The following is a 23,975-nucleotide window of genomic DNA, read 5'->3' as shown; positions in this document are numbered from 1 at the left end:
GATTAAAAATATTTTCACAAAGTGTCTTGTTTGTTTTTCCACAGTCACCCTGCCAACTTAAAATGATTGAGAAGAATTTGCAATATATGTAGATAATCAGCATTTCACAAAATTATTGATTGTGATGTTACATGACTATCTTCTATTTCAATTTAATGTTTTCGATACACAAGGTATCTTTTAAAATCAACAGACAACAATGACTTTAATGTTGTCACTTTTCCACAGAAAATTCTAGGAACACTTTGGTCACAGAGCTGGGAGATCTAATACATTTTTAATACCATACAGATCACAACTGTGTTTATCAAATAGGGTTTATTAAACATTTTCTTTGGCACAGATTCAAGTTATTTCTTTTCTGCATGTACTTGCTTAGGATAGCCTCATAAGTCACTGTGATCCTCAGGGCAACAAGTGCCCGTCAGAGCAAGAGCATAATTCCAAAATGCAAAGGGTGTTTCCTCCATTGTCTGGAGCAGGAGACAAAGAAATAGAGAAAGATGAGAATCAAGAATCAAAAGAGAGTCCAGGCAGAAGCTTCTTACTTCTCTTCACGATCTAGGGTAGGGCCAACAAGCATTAAACACCAAAACACCTTTTCGATTTTAAATCCAAATATTAGTCAAAGTATGTAACTTATGCATGGATGTGGCAAAAATATGCACCTTAAAAATGTTTAATTTTGGGATATCTCTTTAAAGCTTAGTGATTGAATGAATGTCTGAAGTTTCATCTAGTGCTGGGGCTTATTAGACCTGTGTTATTGCAAGGTTTGTGGCTGTGTTCTCAAAAGAAGTGAACTGTTGACCAGAGATGCTGCAAAACATGAAAGGGTTCTGAAAAGATTTACAAGGATTTTGCCAGGGTTGGAGGATTTGAGCAAGAGGGAGAGGCTGAATACACTGGTGTGACTTTCTCTGAAATGTCAGCGGCTGAGTGGTGATCTTATAGAGGTTTATAAGATCATGAGGGGTATGGATAGAGTAAATAGACAAGGTTTTTTTCTCTGGATGGGGGAATCCAAAGCTAGAGGCCAGAGGTTTAAGCTGTGAGGGGAAAGATTTAGAAGGGATCTAAGGGGCAACTTTTTCACTCAGAGAATGGCACATCTAAGGAACGAGCTGCCACAGTGGAGGCTGGTACAATTGCAAGATTTAAAAGACATCTGGATGGGTATATGAATAGGAAACATTTAGTGGGATTTGGGCCAAATGCTGGGAAATGGGACTAGATTTATTTGGGAGGTTGGCATGGACAAGTTGGATCGAAGGGTCTGTTTCCGTCCTGTATATGTCTGTGACTCTCTGACAGCATTCGAACATATGCATGGCTGGTGATTGTTTAGTTTGTAATTGGGTAGCAATTTTTTTTTCTCTAATTTGAGAAGCCAAATCATGAACATCAATATTGAGGGTATCTAGCATTTCCTTCCTGAGCATTAGGGGGAAGCAAAACAATTTCTGACGAGTTAAAAATACCTTGAACAAAAACAAAGTTGCCGGAAAAGCTCGGAGTTCTGAGGAAGGGTCACTGGGCCTGAAATGTTAACTCTGCTTTTTTCTTCACAAATGCTGCCAGACCTGCTGAGCTTTTCCAGCAACTTCTGTTTTTGGTCCTGATTTACAGCATCCACAGTTCTTTCGGTTTTTATTAAAAATATCTTGAGTCTCCTTGACAAACTCAGCAAAAAACAGCATGGCAGGTCTGATAAAAGAGATCATGTCTCTTCAAAAGTTAATGACAGGCTAACTCTTAAAATTTGCAATCTGTTTACTTTAGGTTTTTAAAAAAATTGCTAACAGGACGTTTGAGTGAAAATATTTGTTCGCATTAATTTAATACATTCACTAGATTTTGAAATTCTATCTGATGCTAATAAAAACAAAAAAAGCTAGAATTACTCAGCAGCTTTTGGGAAAATAAATGGAATGAAGCAGACTTAACGTTTCAGGTCTGTAACCTTTCATCAGAAGTGAGAAAAATTAGAGACGTGATAGATGGTCTATTTGATATGTTTTCAAATAATCAAGACGAATTGTGGGAGTGGAATATATTCCTTTTCCTAAACCAGGCTTTGGTGTCGTGAATTGGAATGGGAAGGCCACCACATCGCAAAATCAAACTGTAAAGTACTGTTTCAAGACAATTTAAATATTATTATTTCATAGCCTGCTGTTAGTATTTCGCTACTTGTTGACTCATTCAGACAGTGAGTTGTGCCCTTTCAAAAGTAATCTTAAATCCATCTTAAAATGTGCTGTCATCTGTAAAAATAGCGGATTATATATGTCATGGTTCAGAGAATCCCTTCAGCCTGGAAACAGGCCCTTTGGCCCAACACCGTACACCGACCCTCAGAGCATCCCACCCAGAACCCATCCCATTATAACCCACCTAATCTACACATCCCTGGACACTATGGGCAATTTAGCATGGCCAATCCACCTAGCCTGCACATTTTTGGATTGTGGGAGGAAACAGAGCACCCGTAGGAAACCTACGCAGACACGGGGAGAATGTGCAAACTCCACACAGACAGTCGCCCGGCTGGAATCGAACGCGGGTCCCTGTCACATTTAGAATATTTCTCGAAGGAGAGAGTGGCGTATGCTCGGGAACACAAAGTAAAATCAATCCTGTTGAAGGAATTAAAATATTTAAAAACAGTGATCTCAGATCAGAGTCGCGATGATTTCGGGATTTAAAGGTAAGAAAAGTTCTGAAGAGGGATGGCATCAGCCGGAAATGTGTGCCACAAAATCTTGTGCCATGTCTCTGGTTCAGGAGTAGCCCGCACAGGGACTGTTTCATCCAGGACTTTCAGAGTTCGGATTGAAATATCGACGTTTGGTTGGAATTGTGGACTACATCAAAACTTAACGATATCTGCTTCAGTCCAGACCGACATGTATGAAATCGGTGACACCACCATCAGATTTCTGTGAGAGGAATCGGTGAGAGACACTGTTGTATACGACCGTGCGAACTGCCTGAGGCATTTCTAGAAATGTTCACGACAGTTTCGCTATGCAATGGGGGAGTGCCAGTCTGTGCGTGGTCCTTGTGGGAGTACTAAGCGGATATTTCTAAAGGTTGGGGTGCTTGCGGTTGATGACCCAGGGAAGAGAGCAGACTGCTTGACGAAAGATACAGTTCTATTGAAATTGGCAATCGAACCCTGCGGCGCCAGAGTTTTGCAGTGGTCTGACTGCCGTACAGTTTATACTTGGTCTCCTTGGTAACAGTCAGATGTGGGGTCTAATGTACAATTTTGAAACGTATAGATTCGCTGATGTGTTTGCTTGTATTTGAACACACTCAGTCCTATTTCCAGGTTTGGAGTGACAAAATTCATAATCTGGGTAGGACAGCACGGTACTTTTTCACAACTGTAATTACTGTTCAGAATATGGTGCCTCGGCGACATTTAAAGCATCAGCCCTTTCTATTGTTCGAAAATCAAGGAATTCAAATTGGAATTCTGGATATTCCTCCCTCAGCGAAATCAACAAATTCGTTTTCCCTGCACATCGGTCCTTTTGATATTTTTAGTACTTTAGTAGTTGTGAAATGGTTTCTCGAATAACAAACACCACCTCATTTCTAAGCACTGTCTGAAGAGATTTGCAATATCATTACAGCAGAATTTTATTTGTATTTAGCCACTGGATGGCAACCTGCTGACTCATTCGAGGAATGGGATGTGCCACTTCGAACGCAATCGCAGTTCACAGATTAAATGAGGTTATATTGTCAACAAAGGCTGCGGTCTATACGGAATAGTGGATTAATAATGTCACTTACATTTTCCTGAAGCTGACTACACATCACAGGAGCAATTTCTTCAGGAGTAACTTCTTTTAGAAAGTCGGGACCGGGATTTTGACAGGTCGCAGGGCATGCAAATTTTTGTTGCGGGAAGCTATTTGTTTCATTTGTTAATTCATTTAGAAATAACCGACACTTTCACTGGACACCGAGGTTCGTTGTCATCGAGCGGCACGGAAGTGCATTCCAAAGGCTGAATCGTTGTTACGAGACTTGCATTTCTACAGCATTATTCATTACCTCAGGATAGCTCACAGCACATGACGTACTATAGAAGTTAGTCACTACTATAATGTAAGGAATACCTTAGGCGAGCATCAATTCTAAATTTGGCTTCAGTTTGAATCTGTGGTTTAATTTATTTGATTACACGCAATGCAAATATTTATGATAAGGGAACCTTAAAATTAAAAGTATTCTATTCGGGATTATGACTGATATCACTTCTTCATATAAAACGAAGTGAAAATCTTAAATTGTCCCCGAAAGAGGAACCTTTGCTGGTTGTGAGACGTTTATGATCCAAAGCTATATCCATATGTCAGGGCTCTTGTGCTCCAGTGGTAATTTTACTATCTCTGGACGAAAAGGTCCGGGTGCAAATCCAATCTGCTTCAAAGGTGTACTCCATCTCTGAACAGGTTCATGCCAAAATATCTACAACCACATGTCCCTGCACCAACATTTGAACCATCCCGCCAATTACCCAGTGCGCTCTGTGCTGCGCACGCGTAGTCCATTGTTTTGACTAAAAATGCCGTCGGTTTCGAAAGCTGCGACGAGCGCTTCTCCTCAGACGGAGAAACCGTCTCATTACACGTAAGTACCGATCCCGCCTGCAGCAGTTTCACCGTCACCGCATCCAGCGCAACCCAATATCCGCCCGATGTTAAAAAGATAATGGCAAAAAAGTGTATCAGCCATCCTTCCCACCCCCCGCCCCCACCATTTAATTTAGCCCCGGAGCAGCGACCCTCCCCCGCACGGAACGGAGCCCAGGCCTCGGCCCCGTCAGGCCCAGATCCTCCGTCTGGCCTAACCGACAGACGCTAATCCTGGGGATTTTTATTGCAGATATTTGAAGGAGTTCCGGACAGAGCAATGTCCACTCTTCTTGCAGCACAAGTGCGCCCAGCACAGGCCCTTCACCTGCTTCCACTGGCATTTCCTCAATCAGCGGCGGAGGAGGCCCATCAGGCGGCGGGACGGCACCTTCAACTACAGCCCGGACGTCTATTGCACCAAATACGACGAGACTACCGGAATCTGCCCGGACGGAGATGAGTGAGTCGATTGGGTGTTGCTTTTTGGGGATGGTGTTTTCGGAGGACGGGAGATGAATCCAAGTTCGCTCCCTCGGTTGTTGTGTTCCTGTCGCCGCAGGCTATGGGTGTTTGTTTTGGCGGGCAACGTTTGTAGTTGAGGATAACTCACTCCTGTTACGGCTATGTGCAGTGGACCACGGACCACGGTATTTGAGCGGGAGATTCACTATATATTGTATATTTGGGTTGAATGTTGATTCGTGTGGAGACTGGAGTTCAAAACATTCTGCCTGAAGTCCTCATGTCTTGGGCAAGTATTTAGATGTAGGAGTCCTAGGAGAGCGGATTCATAAAATCGAGAAATGTAGTTCCTTCGATGCGAAACTATACGATGCCTATAGCTAACGAGCCTAACACATAATTTTAAAAAATTCCGCACTAATTAGCAGCGACCTTTGGTATGCACTCAATAGAAGTAAGCTTGCGGTGGCAAACTTTAAAGGCTAGGACTTGAGATGTGGGAGCTGTGTTTTGTTTCTACGTGACTAAATGTTTGGCGGTTTACGTATAGTTTTTGTTGATCATGGAAGAAAGTAAGATGTAGAACGTGTGTAGTTTTGGTTTCAGTATCTTTTTGTTTGCCCGGCATCAAGTTGATATTTTACAAGTTGTGTACACGTTTCTTCAGTTTGTGGGAGGTATTCTTGTCTGTAAATTGTAGTTGAGAACTTATTGTTTTCCAGACTATTTTAAACTTTGGACTTAATATTTTCTATTAAAAGTTATATAAAAGGTAATATTTTGCCTCTATATCGTTACTTTTCAAAATTGTTCAATGCCGTGCAACTGGAGATCGCAGAGATGGTAAAGTCGGATTTTCTTCCCCAATCGCCATTGGTATGGAGGAATTGCAGTGTTTTTTTTTAATGTGTGGTTCTCTTTGGCTACAATGCTAATTTCTCGTTTTTGCTGTAACTTTTTTCCTTGTGCCCCTTTTAATTCTCGTGTTGCGTTCCAATGTCAATATGTTATATAAACGTATATTGTTTGTGTGGGTTTTGACATTTTTTTGAATTTTGCGAACTGATTGTTCCTCAGGTTTGAAGTTTTAATTGTAATGATTTTTATAGGTAGTAACTACTTTATAAATTAGAAATATAAATTAATTTTTTTCCCAAGTTCAAGGTTTTAGCTTTCATGGAGTCAGATAATCATTAACCCAATAAAATTTAGTAAACTGATGTAAACCTTTTAAGTATTTCTTTATGGTGACACAATGCGTACACGACTGAAGTGGTGCTTCCCTGCTGGGCTGGAGTACTCTTTTCTGGAAATATGGAGCAAGGAAGTTTTTAGAATTAGAATCCCTACAGTGTGGAAACAGGCCCTTTTGGCCCAACAGGTCCACACTGAATCTCAGTGCATCCCACCCAGACCCATTCCCCCTATAACCTACCTAAATTACACACCCCTGGACGCTACGGGCAATTTAACATGGCCAGTCCACCTAATCTGCATATCTTTGGACTGTGGGAGGAAACTGGAGGAAACCCACGCAGAGACTGGGAGAAGGTGTAAACTCCACACAGACAGACACCCGAGGCCGGAATTGAACTTGGGTCCCTGGTGCTGTGAGGCAGCAGTGCTAACCACTGTGACATCGTGCCGCTCCTATTTATGTTGTGCTTTTCATAATCACAGGATGTCCTAAACTGCTTCACATCCAATTAAAGAATCCTGATTATTGAAATTGTGTCTTTTATTTCCAAACTATTTGTGACAAAATGGTTTTTTGATCTTATCTGAAATGTTATTTGAATCCTTTGCAGTGACATGTTAAATTGTGCTGACAAAACTTTCTATCAAACTAGACTATGTAAAAACCAATTTCACAGTCAGAGCAAACCTTTGAAAATGTCACCTTTTTAAAATTTTATGAATGTAACTGGAGTTGAGTTGCATGTTTTTAAATAGGTCAGAAATGTTATAATGGCCAGCATATGTTATACTGTTTGGTGTAAACTATGTATGTTCCAAAAATGCTTTAAATTTAACCAGGTACGAGTTTTGCTTATAAGCTTTCTGCTACTTACTGCAGAATAAGGTTGCTGCTAATTAGTATGGAAAGAGCTACTGAAATTTAATTTCACATAGCATTATGATTAAAGTAAGAATATGACACAAAGCTCAGAATCTGGAACTTAACATACACCACCAACAAAATTTATATTTATACAGCAATCTTAATGGATTAAAATGCCCAAAACTGGCTTGGAAAGCGACGTCTGACGCTGAGCAACATTAGATTGCCAAACAAATAATTAAAAGCTTGGTCAAATAGGTGGATTTCAGCAATATCTTGAGGAAAAAAGTTTGAGGAATTTACGGAAATTAGGTAGCTAAGGTTACAGTTTCCAAATAGCAGAACAGTTAAAATTGAGATTGCCTAAAAGACTAATATTAGAGGAAGACAGGTATCTCGGAGGATGGGAACTTGAGGTTGGGGTGGAAGGTGTTGGTGAAGTGGATGAACTATTCGAGCTCCTCTCCTGGACCTCTCAGTCTCCATCTCAGGCAACCAGCTTGTAACTGATGACCATTTCAAGCCCACCGACTCCCACAGCTACCTAGAATACACCACCTCCCACCCACCCTCCTGCAAAAATTCCATCCCCTATTCCCAATTCCTCCGCCACATCTGCTCCCAGAATGAGGCATTCCACTCCCGCACATCCCAGATGTCCACGTTCTTCAAGGACTGCAACATTCCCCCCACAGTGGTCGAGAACGCCCTTGACCGCATTTCCCGCAGCACATCCTCACACCCCGCCCCCGCCACAACCGCCCAAAGAGGATCCCCCTCGTCCTCACACACCACCCCACCAACCTCCGGATACAATGCATCATCCTCCGACACTTCCGCCATCTACAATCCGACCCCACCACCCAAGCTATTTTTCCATCCCCACCCTTGTCTGCTTTCTGGAGAGACCACTCTCCGTGACTCCATTGTTTGCTCCACGCTGCCCTCCAACCCCACCACACCCGGCGCCTTCCCCTGTCACCGCAGGAAGTGCTACACTTGCCCCCACACCTCCTCCCTCACCCCCATCCCAGGCCCCAGGATGACTTTCCATGCACATCTGCCAATGTGGGAAACTGTATCCATTGTACCCAGTGTGGCCTCCTTTACATTGGGGAAACCAAGCGGAGGCTTGGGGACCGCTTTGCAGAACACCTCCGCTTGGTTGGCAATTAACAACTGCACTTCCCAGTCGCGAACAATTTCCACTCCCCCCTCCCATTCTTTAGATGACACGTCCATCATGGGCCTCCTGCAGTGCCACAATGATGCCACCCGAAGGTTGCAGGAACAGCAACACATATGTTCTGCTTGGGAACCCTGCAGCCCAATGGCATCAATGTGGACTTCACCAGCTTCAAAATCTCCCCTTCCCCCACTGCATCCTAAAACCAGCCCAGTTTGTCCCCTCCCCCCCACTGCATCCCAAATCCAGCCCAGCCTATCTCTGCCTCCCTCACCTGTTCTTCCTCTCACCCATCCGTTCCTCCCACCTCAAGCCGTACCTCCATTTCCTACCTACCACCTCAGCCCGCCTCCTTGACCTGTCCATCTTCCCTGGACTGACCTATCCCCTCCCTACCTCGTCACCTATACTCTCTACCTACCTTCTTTTCTCTCCATCTTCGGTCTGCCTCCCCCTCTCTCCCTATTTATTCCATAACCCTCACCCCATCCCCCTCTCTGATGAAGGGTCTAGGCCCGAAACGTCAGCTTTTGTGCTCCTGAGATGCTGCTGGGCCTGCTGTGTTCATCTAGCTCCACATTTTATTATCTTGGAGGATGGTGGGTTTTGAGGAGATGGCAGCGATGGGGGTGGGTGATATCCTGGAATGGACTGAAATAACAAATGAGAATTTTTAAAATTGAGGAATTGCTAACTGGTAGCAAGTCAGTGGATAAACAACAGCTTGGTGCGAGTAAAGACTCAATCTGGATGATAGTCATTTTGGATAACCTCAGTTTGGCAGTGAATAGTCTATGGGAGGCCACGCTTTATAGTGAAATCTGAGCAAATAACTTGCTTAAACTGTATCTTTTTGTAAGCAGCAAGTTATTAATTTATTAAGATTGTATTGATTGACCCAGTGGGCATGTTCCACATGTTTATTCCCATTTAATTCCTGTTGGTTTGTTGTTTGTGTAGTGACATGAGTGATTTTATTTGATTTGGGCTGCCTATGTTTGATAGCAAAAATACTTGTCAGTTCTATGTAGTGTGTGACTGAACTTGTTTGCTGGTTTACAATATGTCATTGTTATGATTTATTAAGAAAGCTTTTAAAATAATGGTGAATAATTTTGCTTTATCTGTAAATGCAATATACAACAAAATCATTAGAACAGAGGAGCAGGCCATTAGCCTATTGTGTCTGTGCCAGTTCTCCAAAGAAATACATCAGTTCCTTCTACCAGGACTAATATTTTGATGCACTACAAGCATACATTGTTGGTGAAATTTTGTTTTTTTTTCTTTTAGAAGTTCACCTTCCTCTGTTTTAAAGTATGGCTATGCTATTTAGTAGCAATGACAATACATTGAGATTCGAAATTCTCAGGTGCAAACATGGCCACCAGTGCAGAAGTAATTAAAATTATGCTGTTCAGCGCAATCAGTGTCTGCTAGGCAGTCAGATAGTTCTATTCACATTTTCTTGCTTTCTTCCCATGTTCCTTTGCACACTGTCCAAACTGAGATAAATATTGACAATTAGTTCTTGCACCATTAACCCTCAAAGTAATTCTGTTGTCTTTTACCTTGGTGTGTAGAAGCTTCTCCTGCCCTGTGTTCTAAATCTCTTTTCTTTATCTATGGTGTTATCAACAATTAACTTTACAAGCTGATTATGCTTCAGAGTGTCCTCTTAAACTTCAGTTGAAGGAAAAGAGATGGTGAATTCCTGGTGACCATCTCAGTTTGGAGAAATGACCATGTGGTCTTGGATTGTTATGGGCAGAGAAATTCAAATAGAAATTCAGTTGGTTGCAAAGTGGTAGTTTTACCACCTAGTAAAGTATGCCATCATGGGGTGGCACAGTGCCTAGCACTGCTGCCTCAGTGCCAGGGACCCGAGTTAAATTCCAGCCCCAGGCGACGTTACAAACTCCACACAGACATTCTCCCTGTGTCTGCATGGGTTTCCTCCCACAGATTTAGATGTGCACGTTAGATGCATTGGCCGTGTTAAATTGTCCATAGTGTCTAGAGATGTGTATGTTAGGTGGATTAGCCACAGGATAGGGAGAGAAATGAGTCTGGGTGGGATGCTTTTCAGAGAGCTAGTGTGGACTTGTTGGGCCAAACTGACCTGTTTCCACACTGTAGGGATTCTATGAATCAAAGAAACAGCTGCAGCTGAGACACTTGCAGGAGTCATGTTGGAATTCTTGCACAGTGGTGTGCCGCAAGGAGCATTGTTGGGTCCACTACTTTTCTTCTTGTATATAAATGATTTGGATGTGAATACAGGAGGTATGATCATCGAACATACAATCATTACAGTGCAGTTGGAGGCTATTTGGCCAAATGAGTCAGCACTGATCCTCTGAAAAGCACCCCACCTTGTTCTTGCCTCCCTCTCCTATCCACTTAACCTTGCATTTACCTGGCTAATCCATCTAGCCTCTACACTCTCTGGATACGATGGACAATATGCTATGGCCAACCTCCTTAACCTGCACATTTTTGGACGGTGGAAGGAAACCAGAGCACCCAAAGGAAACTCATGCAGACAGCCCTCCGAGGCTGGGATTGAACCCAGGTCTCTGGTGTAGTGAGGCAGCAGTGCTAACCACAGCCATTTTTTTGCAGAAGACACTAGTAGTGGACAAGCAGGTTATCAGCGTAGAATCGGACCTTGATCAGATGGGCTATTGGGTTGAGGAGTGGTTCATGGAGTTTAATATAGGTAAATGCGAGATGTTGCATTTTGGTAAAACATCGGTGTAGAACTTGTACGGTTAATGGTAGGGTCCTGGGAAGTGTTACCAAACAATCAGGCCTTGGGATGCAGGTGGATAATTACTTGAAAGTAGAGTTGGACGTGGACAGGGTGGTGAAGTAGGCATTTGGCATGCTTGCCTTCATTGGTCGGTGCATTAAGTGCAGCAGTTGGGGTGACATTTTGCAGCTGTACTGGACATTGGCTAGGCCACTTTTTGGAGGACTGCGTTCAATTCTGGTCTCCCTTCTGTAGGAAGGATCTTGTGAAACTTGAAAGGGTTCAGAAAAGATTTACAAGGATGTTGACAGGGCTAGGGGATTTGAGCAAAAAGGAGAGGCTGAATATGTTGGGGCTGTTTTCCCTGGAATGTTGGAGGCTGAGAGATGACCTTTATAGAAGTTTATAAAATCATGAGGAGCATACATAGGGTGAATAGCCAAAGTCTACTTTTTTTCCCACGGTAGAGGAGTCCAAAACTGAAGGGCATAAGTTTAAGGTGAGAGGGGAGTGATTTTAAAAAGGATCTGAGAAGCAACTTTTTCACGTAGAAGGTGGTGTGCATATGGAACAAGCTGCCAGAGGACAGATGTGGAAGCATTGGAAAGGCTGTGGAGTAGATTTACCAGCATGTTGCCTGGTATGGAGGGACGGTCTAATGAGGAAAGGCTGATGGACTTGAGGCTGTTTTCATTAGAGAGAAGAAGGTTAAGAGGCGATTTAATAGAGACATACAAGATGATCAGAGGGTTAGATAGGGTGGACAGTTAGAGCCTTTTTCCTCAGACAGTGACGTCTAGAACGAGGGAACATACCTTTAAATTGAGGGGTGATACATATAGGACTGATGTCAGAGGTAGATTCCATACTCAGAGTAGCAAGGGCGTGGAATGCCATGCTTGCAACAGTAGTAGACCAACCAACTTTCAGGGCATTTAAATGGTCATTGGATAAACGTATGGATGATAATGAATAGTGTAGGTTAGATGGGCTTCAGATCAGCTTTACAGGTCGGTGCAACATCGAGGGCCGAAGGGCCTGTACTGCGCTGTAATGTTCTATGCTGGAGGTCTGTGCAATTACAGTATTTAAAAGGCACCTGGATGTGTCTGTGAAAAGGTAGGGTTGAGAGAGTTATACACCAAGTGCTGGCAAATGGTACTACGTCTGACAAGGATATCTGGTTGGAATGGGCAAGTTGGACTGAATGGCCTGTTTCCATGCTATATAACTGTAGAGTTCTGTAAAAAATTATGTAGGAGTAAAGGTTTTTGTGCAAAAAACTATTTTCAGATCTGACTAAACATTTTAAATTGGAACTGGAATTCTGTATCATGAGGATGTATGGACCTGAGAGATGGTTTGGGGGGGGTGTGGTGTCGGGGGTTGGGTTGGTGGTGTATATGTCAAGTTATACTTTTTTTCTGATGTTAATTGTATTTGGAAAAACTTTGAATTGGACCAGTTCTCAAAAGGAGACTGGACGCTTCCTAAAAGCCTGATGGGAAGGAGTAAATGTTTGCTGGAGAACTGCAAATATATTTGCAACTGTCCTTTCAATGCTGCCTATCATTCAGAAGCATGATATAATTTCAAAACATTTTGTAAGATCTCTTTCAGTTGTTATTTAATGTGAAGTGCTCTTTTTAACTTTCACTTGATATATCAGTCCCTGTTAATTTAATGTTTAATCTGTTTATTTCAGGTTGTTCATTATAGTACAAGTCTTAAAGTGAAATTTTGTCCATTGGTTTGCTTTTTCTCGTTGTTTGCAGGATTTGTCTCCCAAGTTATTGGTGATTTTTCTGGAGATTGTAACAATGGTCCTTAATCTTTGACCCCTAAACGTATGAGATTAGTCAGCTTCCAAACTGTGATCCAGCCCTACATAATTGTAAATATTTCTGATATTCTTCCTTAATTTGCATTATTTTAAGGAAAATGTTTTAACTTTTCATTATTTTTATTTTCTCGTAATTGGGCAACTTTAATTCATCATTCAGAGATCGTAGGAACTGCTGATATTGGAGTCTGTGGTAACAAGGTGCAGAGCTGAATGAACACAACAGGCCAGGCAGCATCAGAGGAGCAGGAAAGCTGATGTTTCGGGTCGGGACCCTTCTTCACAATTGGGGGTGGGGAAGGGAGCTTAAATAAATAGAGGTGGGGGAGGCAGTGATAGAAGGTGGATAGTCGAGCAGATGGATGGAGACAAGACGGACAGGTGAAGGAGGCGGGGCTGATCTTGGGATGAGGTTGTGGTGCGGAGTTTATGAATCTTATAAAGTTCACATTGAGACTGGTGAGTTGTAGCGTTCCAAGGTGAAATATGAGGTGCTTTTCCTCCAGTTTGTGGGTGGCGACGTTGTGACACTGGAGGAGACCCAGGATGGATATGCCATCCTGGGAGTGGGATTGGGAGGTGGAGTTGAAGTGGTTCGTGACTGAGAGTGGTTGTTGTTTGTGAACCGAGTGTAGGTGTTCCACAAGGCAGTCTCTGAGCCTCCGCTTGGTCTCCCGGATGTAGAAGAGGTCACGTTGGGAACAGCGGACACAGTAGACCACATTAGTGGATGTGCAGGTGAACAGCTGTTTAATGTGGGAGGTTTTCTAGGGGTCTGGGATGGAGGTGAGGGTTGAGGTGTAGTGGCACGTGTAGAACCTCCTGCAGTTGCAGGGAAAGGTGCCGGGGGTGTTGGCGTTAATGGGGTAGTGTGGAGTGGATGAGGGAGTCGTGGAGAGAACGGTCACTCCAGAAGGCAGGCAGGGTGGGGAGGGAAATATGTCCTTTGTAGTTGGATCAGATCGCAGGTTGTGGAAGTGATGGAGAATGATGATTTTGAATCCAGAGGTTAATGGGGTGATATGTGAGGACAAGGGGAATTCTGTCTTTGCTTTTATTGCGGGATGGGGGTATGAGAGCTGAGGAGTGGGAAACGCAAGAGATGCGGTCGAGGGTGTTTTCGACCACTGTAGGGGGGGATATTGCGGTCCTTGAAAAACGAGGACATCTGGGATGTCCTGGAGCGGAACGCCTCATCTTGGGAGCGGATATGGTGGAGGCAGAGGAATTGGGAATGGGGGATTGCATCTTTGCAGGAAGTTGGGTGAGAGGAGGTGGAGACTGATATCTATTTCAAGCCCACTGACTCCCACAGCTACCTACACTACACCTCCTCTCATCCACTCTCACTCCCTCTCATGCTGGGCTGATGACAAATGACAACCTCTCCCGGTCGCGAACCACTTCAGCTGCCCCCTCCCGCTCTCTGGATGACATGTCCATCCTGGACCACCTCGAGTGTCACAATGATGCCACCTGCAAACTGGAGGAAAAGCACCTCATAGTCCGCCTTGGAACCTTACAACCCAATGGTCTCAATGTGAACTTTACGAGCTTGAAATCTCCCCACCCCTGACCTCATCCCAAGAGCAGCCCACCCCTCATCCCTGCCTCCTTCACCTGCCAATCTTCTCTCCCACCTACCCATTCTTCTCCCCCCCCGCCCCCCCACCCCCTCACTGACCAATCCGCATCCCAACTTCCTGCCTGCACCCACCTTTGTTAGCCTCACCCCAGCCTCCTGGACCTGTCAGTCTTCATTCCACTTATCTGCTCCACTATCCACCTCCTATTACCACCTCCCCCTCTCTCTCTGTTTATGTCCAGACCCAAAACATCAGCTTTCCTGCTCCTCTGCTGCCTGGCCTGCTGTGTACATCCAGCTCCACATCTTGTTATCTCTTTGATTCAACATTATTGCATATTCTAATACCTCAAAATCCTGATTGTAACATGCAGCTCAATATTCGACAGAGTACGCTCATTTTGTCTTACTCGGGTTTGCTATAGGGTTATGTTGATCCGTGAATTATTCTGGAACTCTTGGAATAATTTTGGAATAAAATTTGGTTTCATAATAAGTTTATTTTTCTGAGGTGCTACCTCTTTAACATCATGTGAAATTAGACACCTGAATCCAAAACTGAATGCTGTAAGACACTACCCACTTGCAACCTTGTTCTAAAAACAAAACTGATCTCAACTTTGCTTGTTTCTTTCTAGCCAATTTTGTAATCTTTTTCTGCCTAATGCCCCAATAATTCCACACCCCTTTGTCGTTTTGAATTTTGCCCATGTACCTTTTCAAAGTCTCTTGAAATGTATGGATGTCTATGTCATTAATTGCTCATTTTTCCCATCCACGATGCAGTTACATCCTTAAGAATACTCTCTCCAATATGAGTAAGGAGAATGTTTTCCTTTTGATATTAATATTTTCCTCTTCTGCTTTGCTTCTCCCCTTTTATGGCTCCCATAGTTCAGGGGTACAAAGGCCAACTGTTGTTAATAACAAAAAGTTCAGCTTGTGTTGGTATTGGTCTCATCACCCTGGTCCAGTTCCAGGTGGATGAGTTGAAGCCTCAGTATGCCATTGATTTACTTTGTCCATTTCTGGATCTTTCTTGGCATTGCACTTAGTTTTTTTTAAAAAGAAGTACAATTTGCCCAGTCTACAGCTCTTGTAAAGCTGCATTAGTAACTCTAAATAATTGTAATGTAGAGGCCTTTTGTGTTGTCTGTAGTTTTATTGCCTAATCTAGTTAAAACAAAGAGGACAATCTAGGCTGGATGAACACAGCAGGCCCAGCAGCATCTCAGGAGCACAAAAGCTGACATTTCGGGCCTAGACCCTCCTTCAGAGAGGGGGATGGGGCGAGAACACTCCACTCGGTTCGCAATAAACAACTGCATCTCCCAGTCGCAAACCATTTCCACTCCCCCTCCCATTCTTCAGATGACACGTCTATCGTGGGCCTCCTGCAGTGCCACAATGATGCCACCCGAAGGTTGCAGGAACCGCAACTCATATTCCGCTTGGGAACCCTGCAGCCCAATGGTATCAATGTGGACTTCACCAGCTTCAAAATCTCTCCTTCCCCCACCGCATCCCAAAACTAGCCCAGCTCTTCCCCTCCACCCACTGCATCCCAAAACCAGTCCAACCTGTCTCTGCCTCCCTAACCTGTTCTTCCTCTCACCCATCCCTTCCTCCCACCCCAAGCCGCACCTCCATCTCCTACCTACTGACCTCATCCCACCTCCTTGACCTGTCCGTCTTCCCTGGACTGACCTATCTCCTCCCTACCTCCCCACCTATACTCTCCTCTCCACCTATCTTCTTCTCTCTCCTTCAGTCCGCCTCCCCCCCTCTCCCTATTTATTCCAGAACCCTCACCCCATCCCCCTCTCTGATGAAGGGTCTAGGCCTGAAATGTCAGCTTTTGTGCTCCTGAGATGCTGCTGGGCCTGCTGTGCTCATCCAGCCTCACATTTTATTATCTTGGATTCTCCAGCATCTGCAGTTCCCATTATCACAGGACAATCTAGGTATTATTTTAATATAAATAAGGCATTTTTTTTGTTTGCTCTTAACCAGGGCGTAGAGCGTGGATCAAAGATCCTTGGAGTGTTCACAACGAATTGATGGAGCCATCCAGCATGCTGAGCAAATGCTGTGTCTCCCCGTCTGTATTTTTCTGCATTTATTGACTTCTTATTATAGTAACACTGTTGCCAATTTTAAAGCATTACAAATAAGAGGATAAAATGGTACTGGAACCCTTGTGTGCTTGTGAATGTTTAAAGATGTTGATTTTTTTTTAGTTTATTTTCATTTGAAGAGGGTAATTTTAACAAAAAACATTGAAAGGAGAACTCATGGCAAGTCATATTGTTATGCATTATCATTAATAAGGAACTTAATTCTTTCAAGATCAGGAGAATAAAACTTAATTTTTCAGATCCGATTCTGTAGATGTATAACTGGAAGGTGTAGTCAATAATTTAGATTAGCCCTTTCATACCCACATCATATGGTTGAATTAAACTAATTGTCTTTGATTTCATATTAACATTCTGTCCAGTAATATGTAATGATTGAATAAACTAGCACCAATCATGGTTGTGGCTGTTTGGGGGTTTTATATGATTGCTGTTTGTGGCTGTAGCGGAAGTTTGAGTAATAATTTGATATTTATGTACATGATGTGGGTGTAAAAATTGAAGTTTAAGCAGAAATATTTTCTGTTACATTTCTGAAATGAAATAGGAAAATTTTCATTTAACTTCTGTTTTATAAGATGCTGACATGAAGAGATTGGAATGGTTGTAGATTTTGATACATGTAGTGATACAATAACAGCTGTTTAACAGTTGACATCCATAGTCATCGTAATTCAGGTTGTGGAATTTGGACATACCTATACTTGTAGCTAATAAAAGTTCAAGACCTGATATTTTAATGCACCACTTGTCAATTTTATCATGTTCTTGATTTTCTAGAGGTTTGGTTTCTTCAGTTTATATTTCAAGATCATTGACTATTTCTCAACATATTTTCAAAGTGCCTGCATTCTTGATGTCGGCTGACTTGCTTTGCCACAAAGTGCATTACAACTGATGTGAATCCTGTCCCCATGAACCCCTTCCCATGGTGATGGTGAAGAAGTGTCCCTGTCACTGTCATCCGACATTAATGGGACATCTGCGATGATAACTGCATTTGTGTAGTGTATTACAGAACTGTGAGCTATCCCAGAGCACTCTGCAAAATACAATAGTAGAGTACTTTGCCATATAAATTGACTGCTATAAGAGAGCAGATGGCAATGTAATGATGATTGTAGGATGAGTATTGGCCAGGATTCTGAGATTCAGATGAAGGAAATGTTGTAATGTGAATGGCCATGCAGGGCCATGTCTAACTGCTCAAAATATAACCTCTTCAAATACAGTACAGTACTCTCCCTCAGTACTGCAAACAAGGAGCCAGCCTAGATGTGCTCAAGTCTTTGGAATGCAGCACTTTGTTTTTGTGTGCAGGCAAATTTCCTCCTGAAATCCTTGAAACGCCCAGCAAAATTCAATCATGGGGAAGACCAGTTGGAGAAAAGTGTGTAAAGCTGACAGCCAATGAGGAACTGGTCCTCTAATAACAAATGGTTCTTTATCGCATATGGTACTGATAGGTTCAGTGTTAATATTAATAGGAATAGAGGATGTTGATCATTCAAGGGGAAGTAAGAAAAGAGTCTTAGTAGATGACTAAAGCAGCACGTGCTTAAGATGAGCCCAATATGGCTGAGCAACTACGTGTTGGTTATGTGCCACATTAATGTAAAAATGGAGACACATTCCTAAGGATAAAAAAAATTCAACTTTATGAAGTGATTAGTAGTGACTAATACCATTACAGCGTTTAATTGCTTAACCTTTCAATCTTGACTTTGTTTGACAAACCATCTGAATGAATCCCTTTCCTAATTTAATTCTGTCTTTAGTTAAGGTGCACTTTTACATTTTGTCTAATTAATTCCCATGCTCTGCTCCTGTCACACGACTGTCAGCTCTGAGTCCCTCTTTCTCTAACGTCTTTATACTCTATGCCCTCTCCAAATAACTCCTGAATGCCCCATTGATCCAAATTTTAGCCCTTCTTCACTTGTGTGTAGCTCTTCAATGACATCATGTGCAGATAAATGTTCATGTTACCATTAACGTCCAAATCTTTCAGTTACGCAAGTCTGCTGTTGCTTTGTTTCCAGGCTCTTTCTGAACTTTGTCTTGGATAGCATGTTGCTCCTCCTCTTTGTTCCCTTACCTGTATATTCAAGGTTTTGGACATCTTTTTCAGCTTGGTGTCCATTGACCACCTATCACTTTGAAGGATTTTGCTGATATTTTTCTTTATCAAAAACTGTTGCAGTTAAAAATTATTTGCATTTATATGGTTTTTGTTGAGTTTATAACCGTTGGGAATTGATTTGTTTTGATGACTTTTACTCAGCAAGTAAATGTCCATTTCATATTGTTTCACATGAGTGTCACAGGCTAGGCCAACATTTAATACTATTCCCTAAATGCCCTTAAAGTGATTGTGAGCTGCCTTATTGAAAATTACACTTCATTATGGGTAGGTGTATCCACAGTGCTGTTAAAAAGGAAGTTGCAGATTTTGTCGCAACTATGATGAAGGGAGAAGGGACTTGCAGGTGGTGATAATTTTTTTTTCCCATGCATCTGCCCTTGTCCTTCTAGGTGGTTGACGTTGCGGGTTTTGAAGGCATTTGTGTATCTTGTTGATAAGATGGATAATACAGTTAATGTTGTACTTGAGTAGGGGTGTGAATAGTCTTTCATACTCCTGTTGGAAAACTGTCAGCGTCCTTGGCTTTTGCGCTATGTAGCACCTTCAACCATTTCTCAATATGACATACTTTTAATTGAATTGCTTGAAGACTGGTATCTGTGGTGCTGGACCTCTGGAAGGAGGCTTAAATGGGTCGTCTAATTGGTCCTTTTTAGGCTGCAGTTGAAGTAAATGTTTCATCCTAGTTTGTATTTTGCATTGATATTTTGGGCTCCCTCATCATTCAAGATGCAATATTTTTGGAATCTCTTCCTTCAGTTAATTGTTCAATTGTCTGCCATTGATGTTTGCGTGCAAGCAGTCCTGGGTTGATAACTCGTTTTAGTTATTCTTGGTTCTGGTCCTGGCACATCCTCTCGCACTCTTCTTCAAACCAGATATGATATCTCTGCTTGATGGTGATGATAGACTAGGGGAAATGCCAAGTCATGAGATCGCAGATTTTTTTTTAATTTCACGCTGCATTTTCTGGTGACCTTTAGGCCCTCGTGGGTGCTCAGTTTTGATTTGTTAGCTTGTTTTGAAATTTATTCAGTTTAGCATGGAGATGGTGTTGCACAGCACGATGATGGGTTTTCTCAATGTGAAGACCGGACTTCATCTCTAATTATGCTGCACAAGTGGTCACTTTACCAATAGTGTCACAGATATTAGCTGTAACTTGTTGATTGGTAAAGGTGAGGTCAATAGGTTGTTCCTCCTTAGTTCCTCACCCTGTAGCAAACCCAATCATACAACATACTGTTTTAGACTTGGTCAGCTCAGTCAGTTATGAGGCTTGGTGATCAGCATTGAAGACCTCCAATTAATACATTCTGCACCCTTTCCATCATGAGTGCTCCTTTCCAGTGTTCATCATTAAGGAATACTGATTCATCTGCCCATTACCTACTGTGCCTTCTAATCTGCAGGAAGTTTCCTTGCTTAGATTTGACCTTGTGCCAAACAACTTCTTGGTGTCTAGAGTCTCTGAGGAATGTCAGAGAAATTCCTGCTGAATGCCATTGTCACCATCTTAGGAGGGCCATAGCTGTGGGGTGAGACTCTTGAGTATCATTAGGCTATTGGACCGCTCCCAACTTTCTCACACAGCACCCAGATGTTGTATTGGATATTGCCTTGACTGGGGTGGATGTACTGTTTCTGATATCTCTTCTCTGAGGTTTGATGCAAACCTGGCTTGAAAGTCCATTTCAGAGCACCATCAAGAATCAATATGTTAATATAGATCTGGAGTCATCTTATGTTTTAATGCCACTCATTTAATACATCACAGTACTGGGACTAGTTTTTAATTCCACACTAATATCCAATGACATTACTACTGTGACACCGTCATTCCGTAATAGGTTCCTCAGGACCTGAGCTCATGAGATTCACCTACGCATAAGGTTTTGCCAATTATTCTTATGCATTTACTGCATATAAATCAAAATGTTTGCCAATTTGAGCAATTTTGGCCAATATTTTGTTTAGTTGCCCTGTTAACCCTGGAGTGCGACTACATGTAAAATAAATTCTTAAGGTTGTAATGTGATATTGATCGGAAAAGCATTTGAATTGTCGGTGTGATACTTAGTATATTGCACAGCAAAAATTGTGGATTTGAATAAATGATGTGGAGCGTTGAAGCTGTTTGCTGGTTAGATGCACAGAAATGTAGAGTAGTTATTAAATAGTTATAGGCCATTTTTCCCAGTGAGTTGACTTGCTGTCCATGTGAGCAATCGTTCAAATTGCATATCTTCTGTCAACCCTTCAGCCCTTGAATATTGACACTTTTAGCTTCAACTGTTAATTCTGGAAGTCAATTCCATTTCCTCACTTCTGACTGTTCTAAATCCTTTTAGTTTTAGTTTTGTGCCTCTGCTTGCTTCTTCTTGACTTGCCACCTACTTGGAGGAATCTGCCTTCATCTATATTTTCTTAATTTTGAAGTGCATAAGGAAGTATTGTTAATTGATGTTAAGTGTCAACATAAATTTGCATGAATGAAGAATTGTGAAAGTTTATTTGGACCATAAATAAGTAACAAAAAGCAGTTAGCTTAATGTCTGTCATTGGGAAATAATTGTATGCTTTTGAGGAATTCAGAGTTGTGATAATGTAGTCCACTTTTAGCTATACACAGGGGAAAAAAATGCTTGGCTACAAAGACACAATTAACATGTGAAATAAACCTGTGTTTGAACTTTGAGATAGCAAGAAGTGAAGATGCTGGAGTCCGAGATAACACTGTGGACCTCGAGGAACATAGCAGGCCAGGCGGCATCAGAGGAACAGGAAAGTTGACGTTTTTGGTCGGACCCTTCTTCAGAAATGGGTAGGGGGAAGTTAGCTGGGAAATAAATAGAGAGAGGAGGGGTGGGGCTGGGGAGAATGGCATGATTATAGGTGAGTGCAGGTAGGGAGTGGTGGGGATTGGTTGGTGAGGTGGGAGGGGCAGACAGGTGGGAGAGAAGGTGGACAGGTTGTGTCAGGTCAAGGAGGCAGGGATGAGAGGAAGGGTTGGACATGAGCTGAGGTCGGGGTGGGGGGCATTTTTAAAGCTGGTGAAATCCACGTTTAGGCCATTGGATTGTAGGCTCCCGAGATGGAATGTGAGGTGCTGCTGCTCCAGTTTGCGGGTGGCATCATTGTGACACTGGAGGAGGTTTAGGATAGACATGTCCTCCAGGGAGTGGGAGGGCGAGTTAAAATAATTCGCGAGCTGGAGATCATTTTGTAGAGTATCTGTGCTCTGTTCGTTTCAAATGACCACACCTTCCAGTTACAAACCATTTCCATTTACTTCCCAGCTTCTTTCCCCCTCTCCAGGGTCCTGATCCATAACGTCAACTTTCCTACTCCTCTGCTGCCTGGCTTGTTGAGCTCCTCCAGCTCCTCACTTTGTCATCTGTGTTTGAACGTGCTGTATTTATGGGCAGGAACTTAAAACTCATGCAATATCAATAGTTTAAATGTCTCTAGATGTGTCCCTTCAGTGTTTACAAGGCTTTAATGAAAACACACTTTGATCTTTCAACATTATTAAAATATGAAAAAAATGGTAAAACATTATTCTGTTGAAATACCTAACAAGATGATGTATTATTCAGTCACAAATCAATTGTTCCAATATCGGCAGCATGCCATTAACACATCATTGCGGCAAAAATGCAACTCACCAGAACAGCTATGAATCTCGCGTGTTGTCTCTCTCTAGGCCAGAAGAAAGAAACAGTCTGACCCTTTTGATTTTTGTGAGGTAACTTCATTGTCGAGCTCCAGCTTTTAGCTCAACAGCCAGCAGAAATCTTCAACTAACTGAAGGCAAAAGTAAAAGCCTTCCCGAGTCTCTGTGAGCCCAGACACCATCTAGTCATGATTCTTTTGCCCCATTTGAAAGAAAAAACAGGAGTACTCAAAAGCTATTCACCAACTGCTTTCCTGAAGGGGACATTTTGGCAACTCTGTCACATACCCCTCTGCAAGAGAAATAGCACAGGACACCTCTCTCAAAGGCAGTTTTGTCACACTATTATTCTGCTACATGTAGGTTTTCAAGAAGCAAGAGATCACATTGAAAGGACATTTCTACTTGAAAATCTCACAATATACTAACAATACATGGTTAGGCTTTTCAAGCAGGTTTGCCCATAGTAGGCCTTGTCATTTTCAAAGTCTCTTTCAGAGCCTTTGGAAACTGCACTATCTCATCCTTAAATCACAAAAATGAAACATTTCTCATTCTTGCTGTTCCTCTGTTCTCCTAAAATCTGCAGTGTTAGTAATTTACTTCAGCAACAAGGAACTTGGGCAGTGGACGCCAACACTACAACATAGACTGACTGGAACATTCATAAATGTGTTCTTTAATTTTGGTATTTCTAAAATTTGGTATCTGTAAATGCTACTTCAACTCATTATTCTACAGGACCCTTCAGTAATTTCTTGTCTTAAACTAACCTTTATCATGTTTGAACAAAATCTTGACTTCCAGTCTACTATAACTTTGAATTATTATAACTTTTTAAAAGGGGATAAACAACTATGCTGATTCAGTGCACTGATAACTTTGCAGACACACTTGGAATTCGTGACACTGACATCCAGCTTTGTCTGACCACCACATGGAAATGAATTGGGTTTATCGTCACATGTACTCACATGAGTACAGTGAAAGTTTACGAGTTGTCACTTATGGTGCCATCTTATGTACAGAAGTACCTTGGCACTGAATCTTGGTACACAGCAGAAAAATAAACAATTTGAAAAGTTAAGTCTTTCTTACTAAAAAGTAGAAAACAAAGCAACAGCTAACCGTTCAACACCACAGTCCATATGTGCTTAATCATGCTGGGCTTGCACTCCTCACAGAACTTGCCTCCCCACCTTCAGGCTTGACAACACTGCTGTCCTGAGCTTCCTGTTGTCACTCTAGCCATTGGCTACTTGGAATGCATTGACTGCCTGCCTGGGATCTGCAGTTAGTAATTTCCCTTGTATATCACCACCTGGACCAAGGAATCTTGCTGGTTTTTCTCTATGAACTTCATTGATATCACATGAACTAATCAATTACTGTATTGAATATGCTTAACATAGAACATAGAACAATACAGCGCAGAACAGGCCCTTTGGCCCTCGATGTTGTGCCGAC

At 42.3% G+C, this 23,975-nt stretch overlaps 1 protein-coding gene across 3 annotated transcripts in view; it reads left to right on the top strand.

Moving 5' to 3' along the window:
• Nucleotides 1-4,566: 4,566 nt before the first annotated feature.
• Nucleotides 4,567-23,975, top strand: part of unkl (unk like zinc finger) — a 137,525-nt gene continuing 118,116 nt past the window's right edge. For all 3 annotated transcript variants that reach the window (XM_059654003.1, XM_059654002.1, XM_059654001.1), the window contains exons 1-2: nt 4,567-4,650; nt 4,906-5,115. In XM_059654003.1, the coding sequence (XP_059509986.1) occupies nt 4,586-4,650; nt 4,906-5,115 (275 nt within the window). In that variant the 5' untranslated portion in view covers nt 4,567-4,585. The remainder of the gene's footprint in view (nt 4,651-4,905; nt 5,116-23,975) is intronic.

This window comes from Stegostoma tigrinum, chromosome 23 (genome assembly GCF_030684315.1).
Source record: "Stegostoma tigrinum isolate sSteTig4 chromosome 23, sSteTig4.hap1, whole genome shotgun sequence".
NCBI classification, from domain to species: Eukaryota; Metazoa; Chordata; class Chondrichthyes; order Orectolobiformes; family Stegostomatidae; genus Stegostoma; species Stegostoma tigrinum.
The sequence above is the reverse complement of the archived record's forward strand: the minus strand, read 5'-3'. Positions and strand labels throughout refer to the sequence as shown.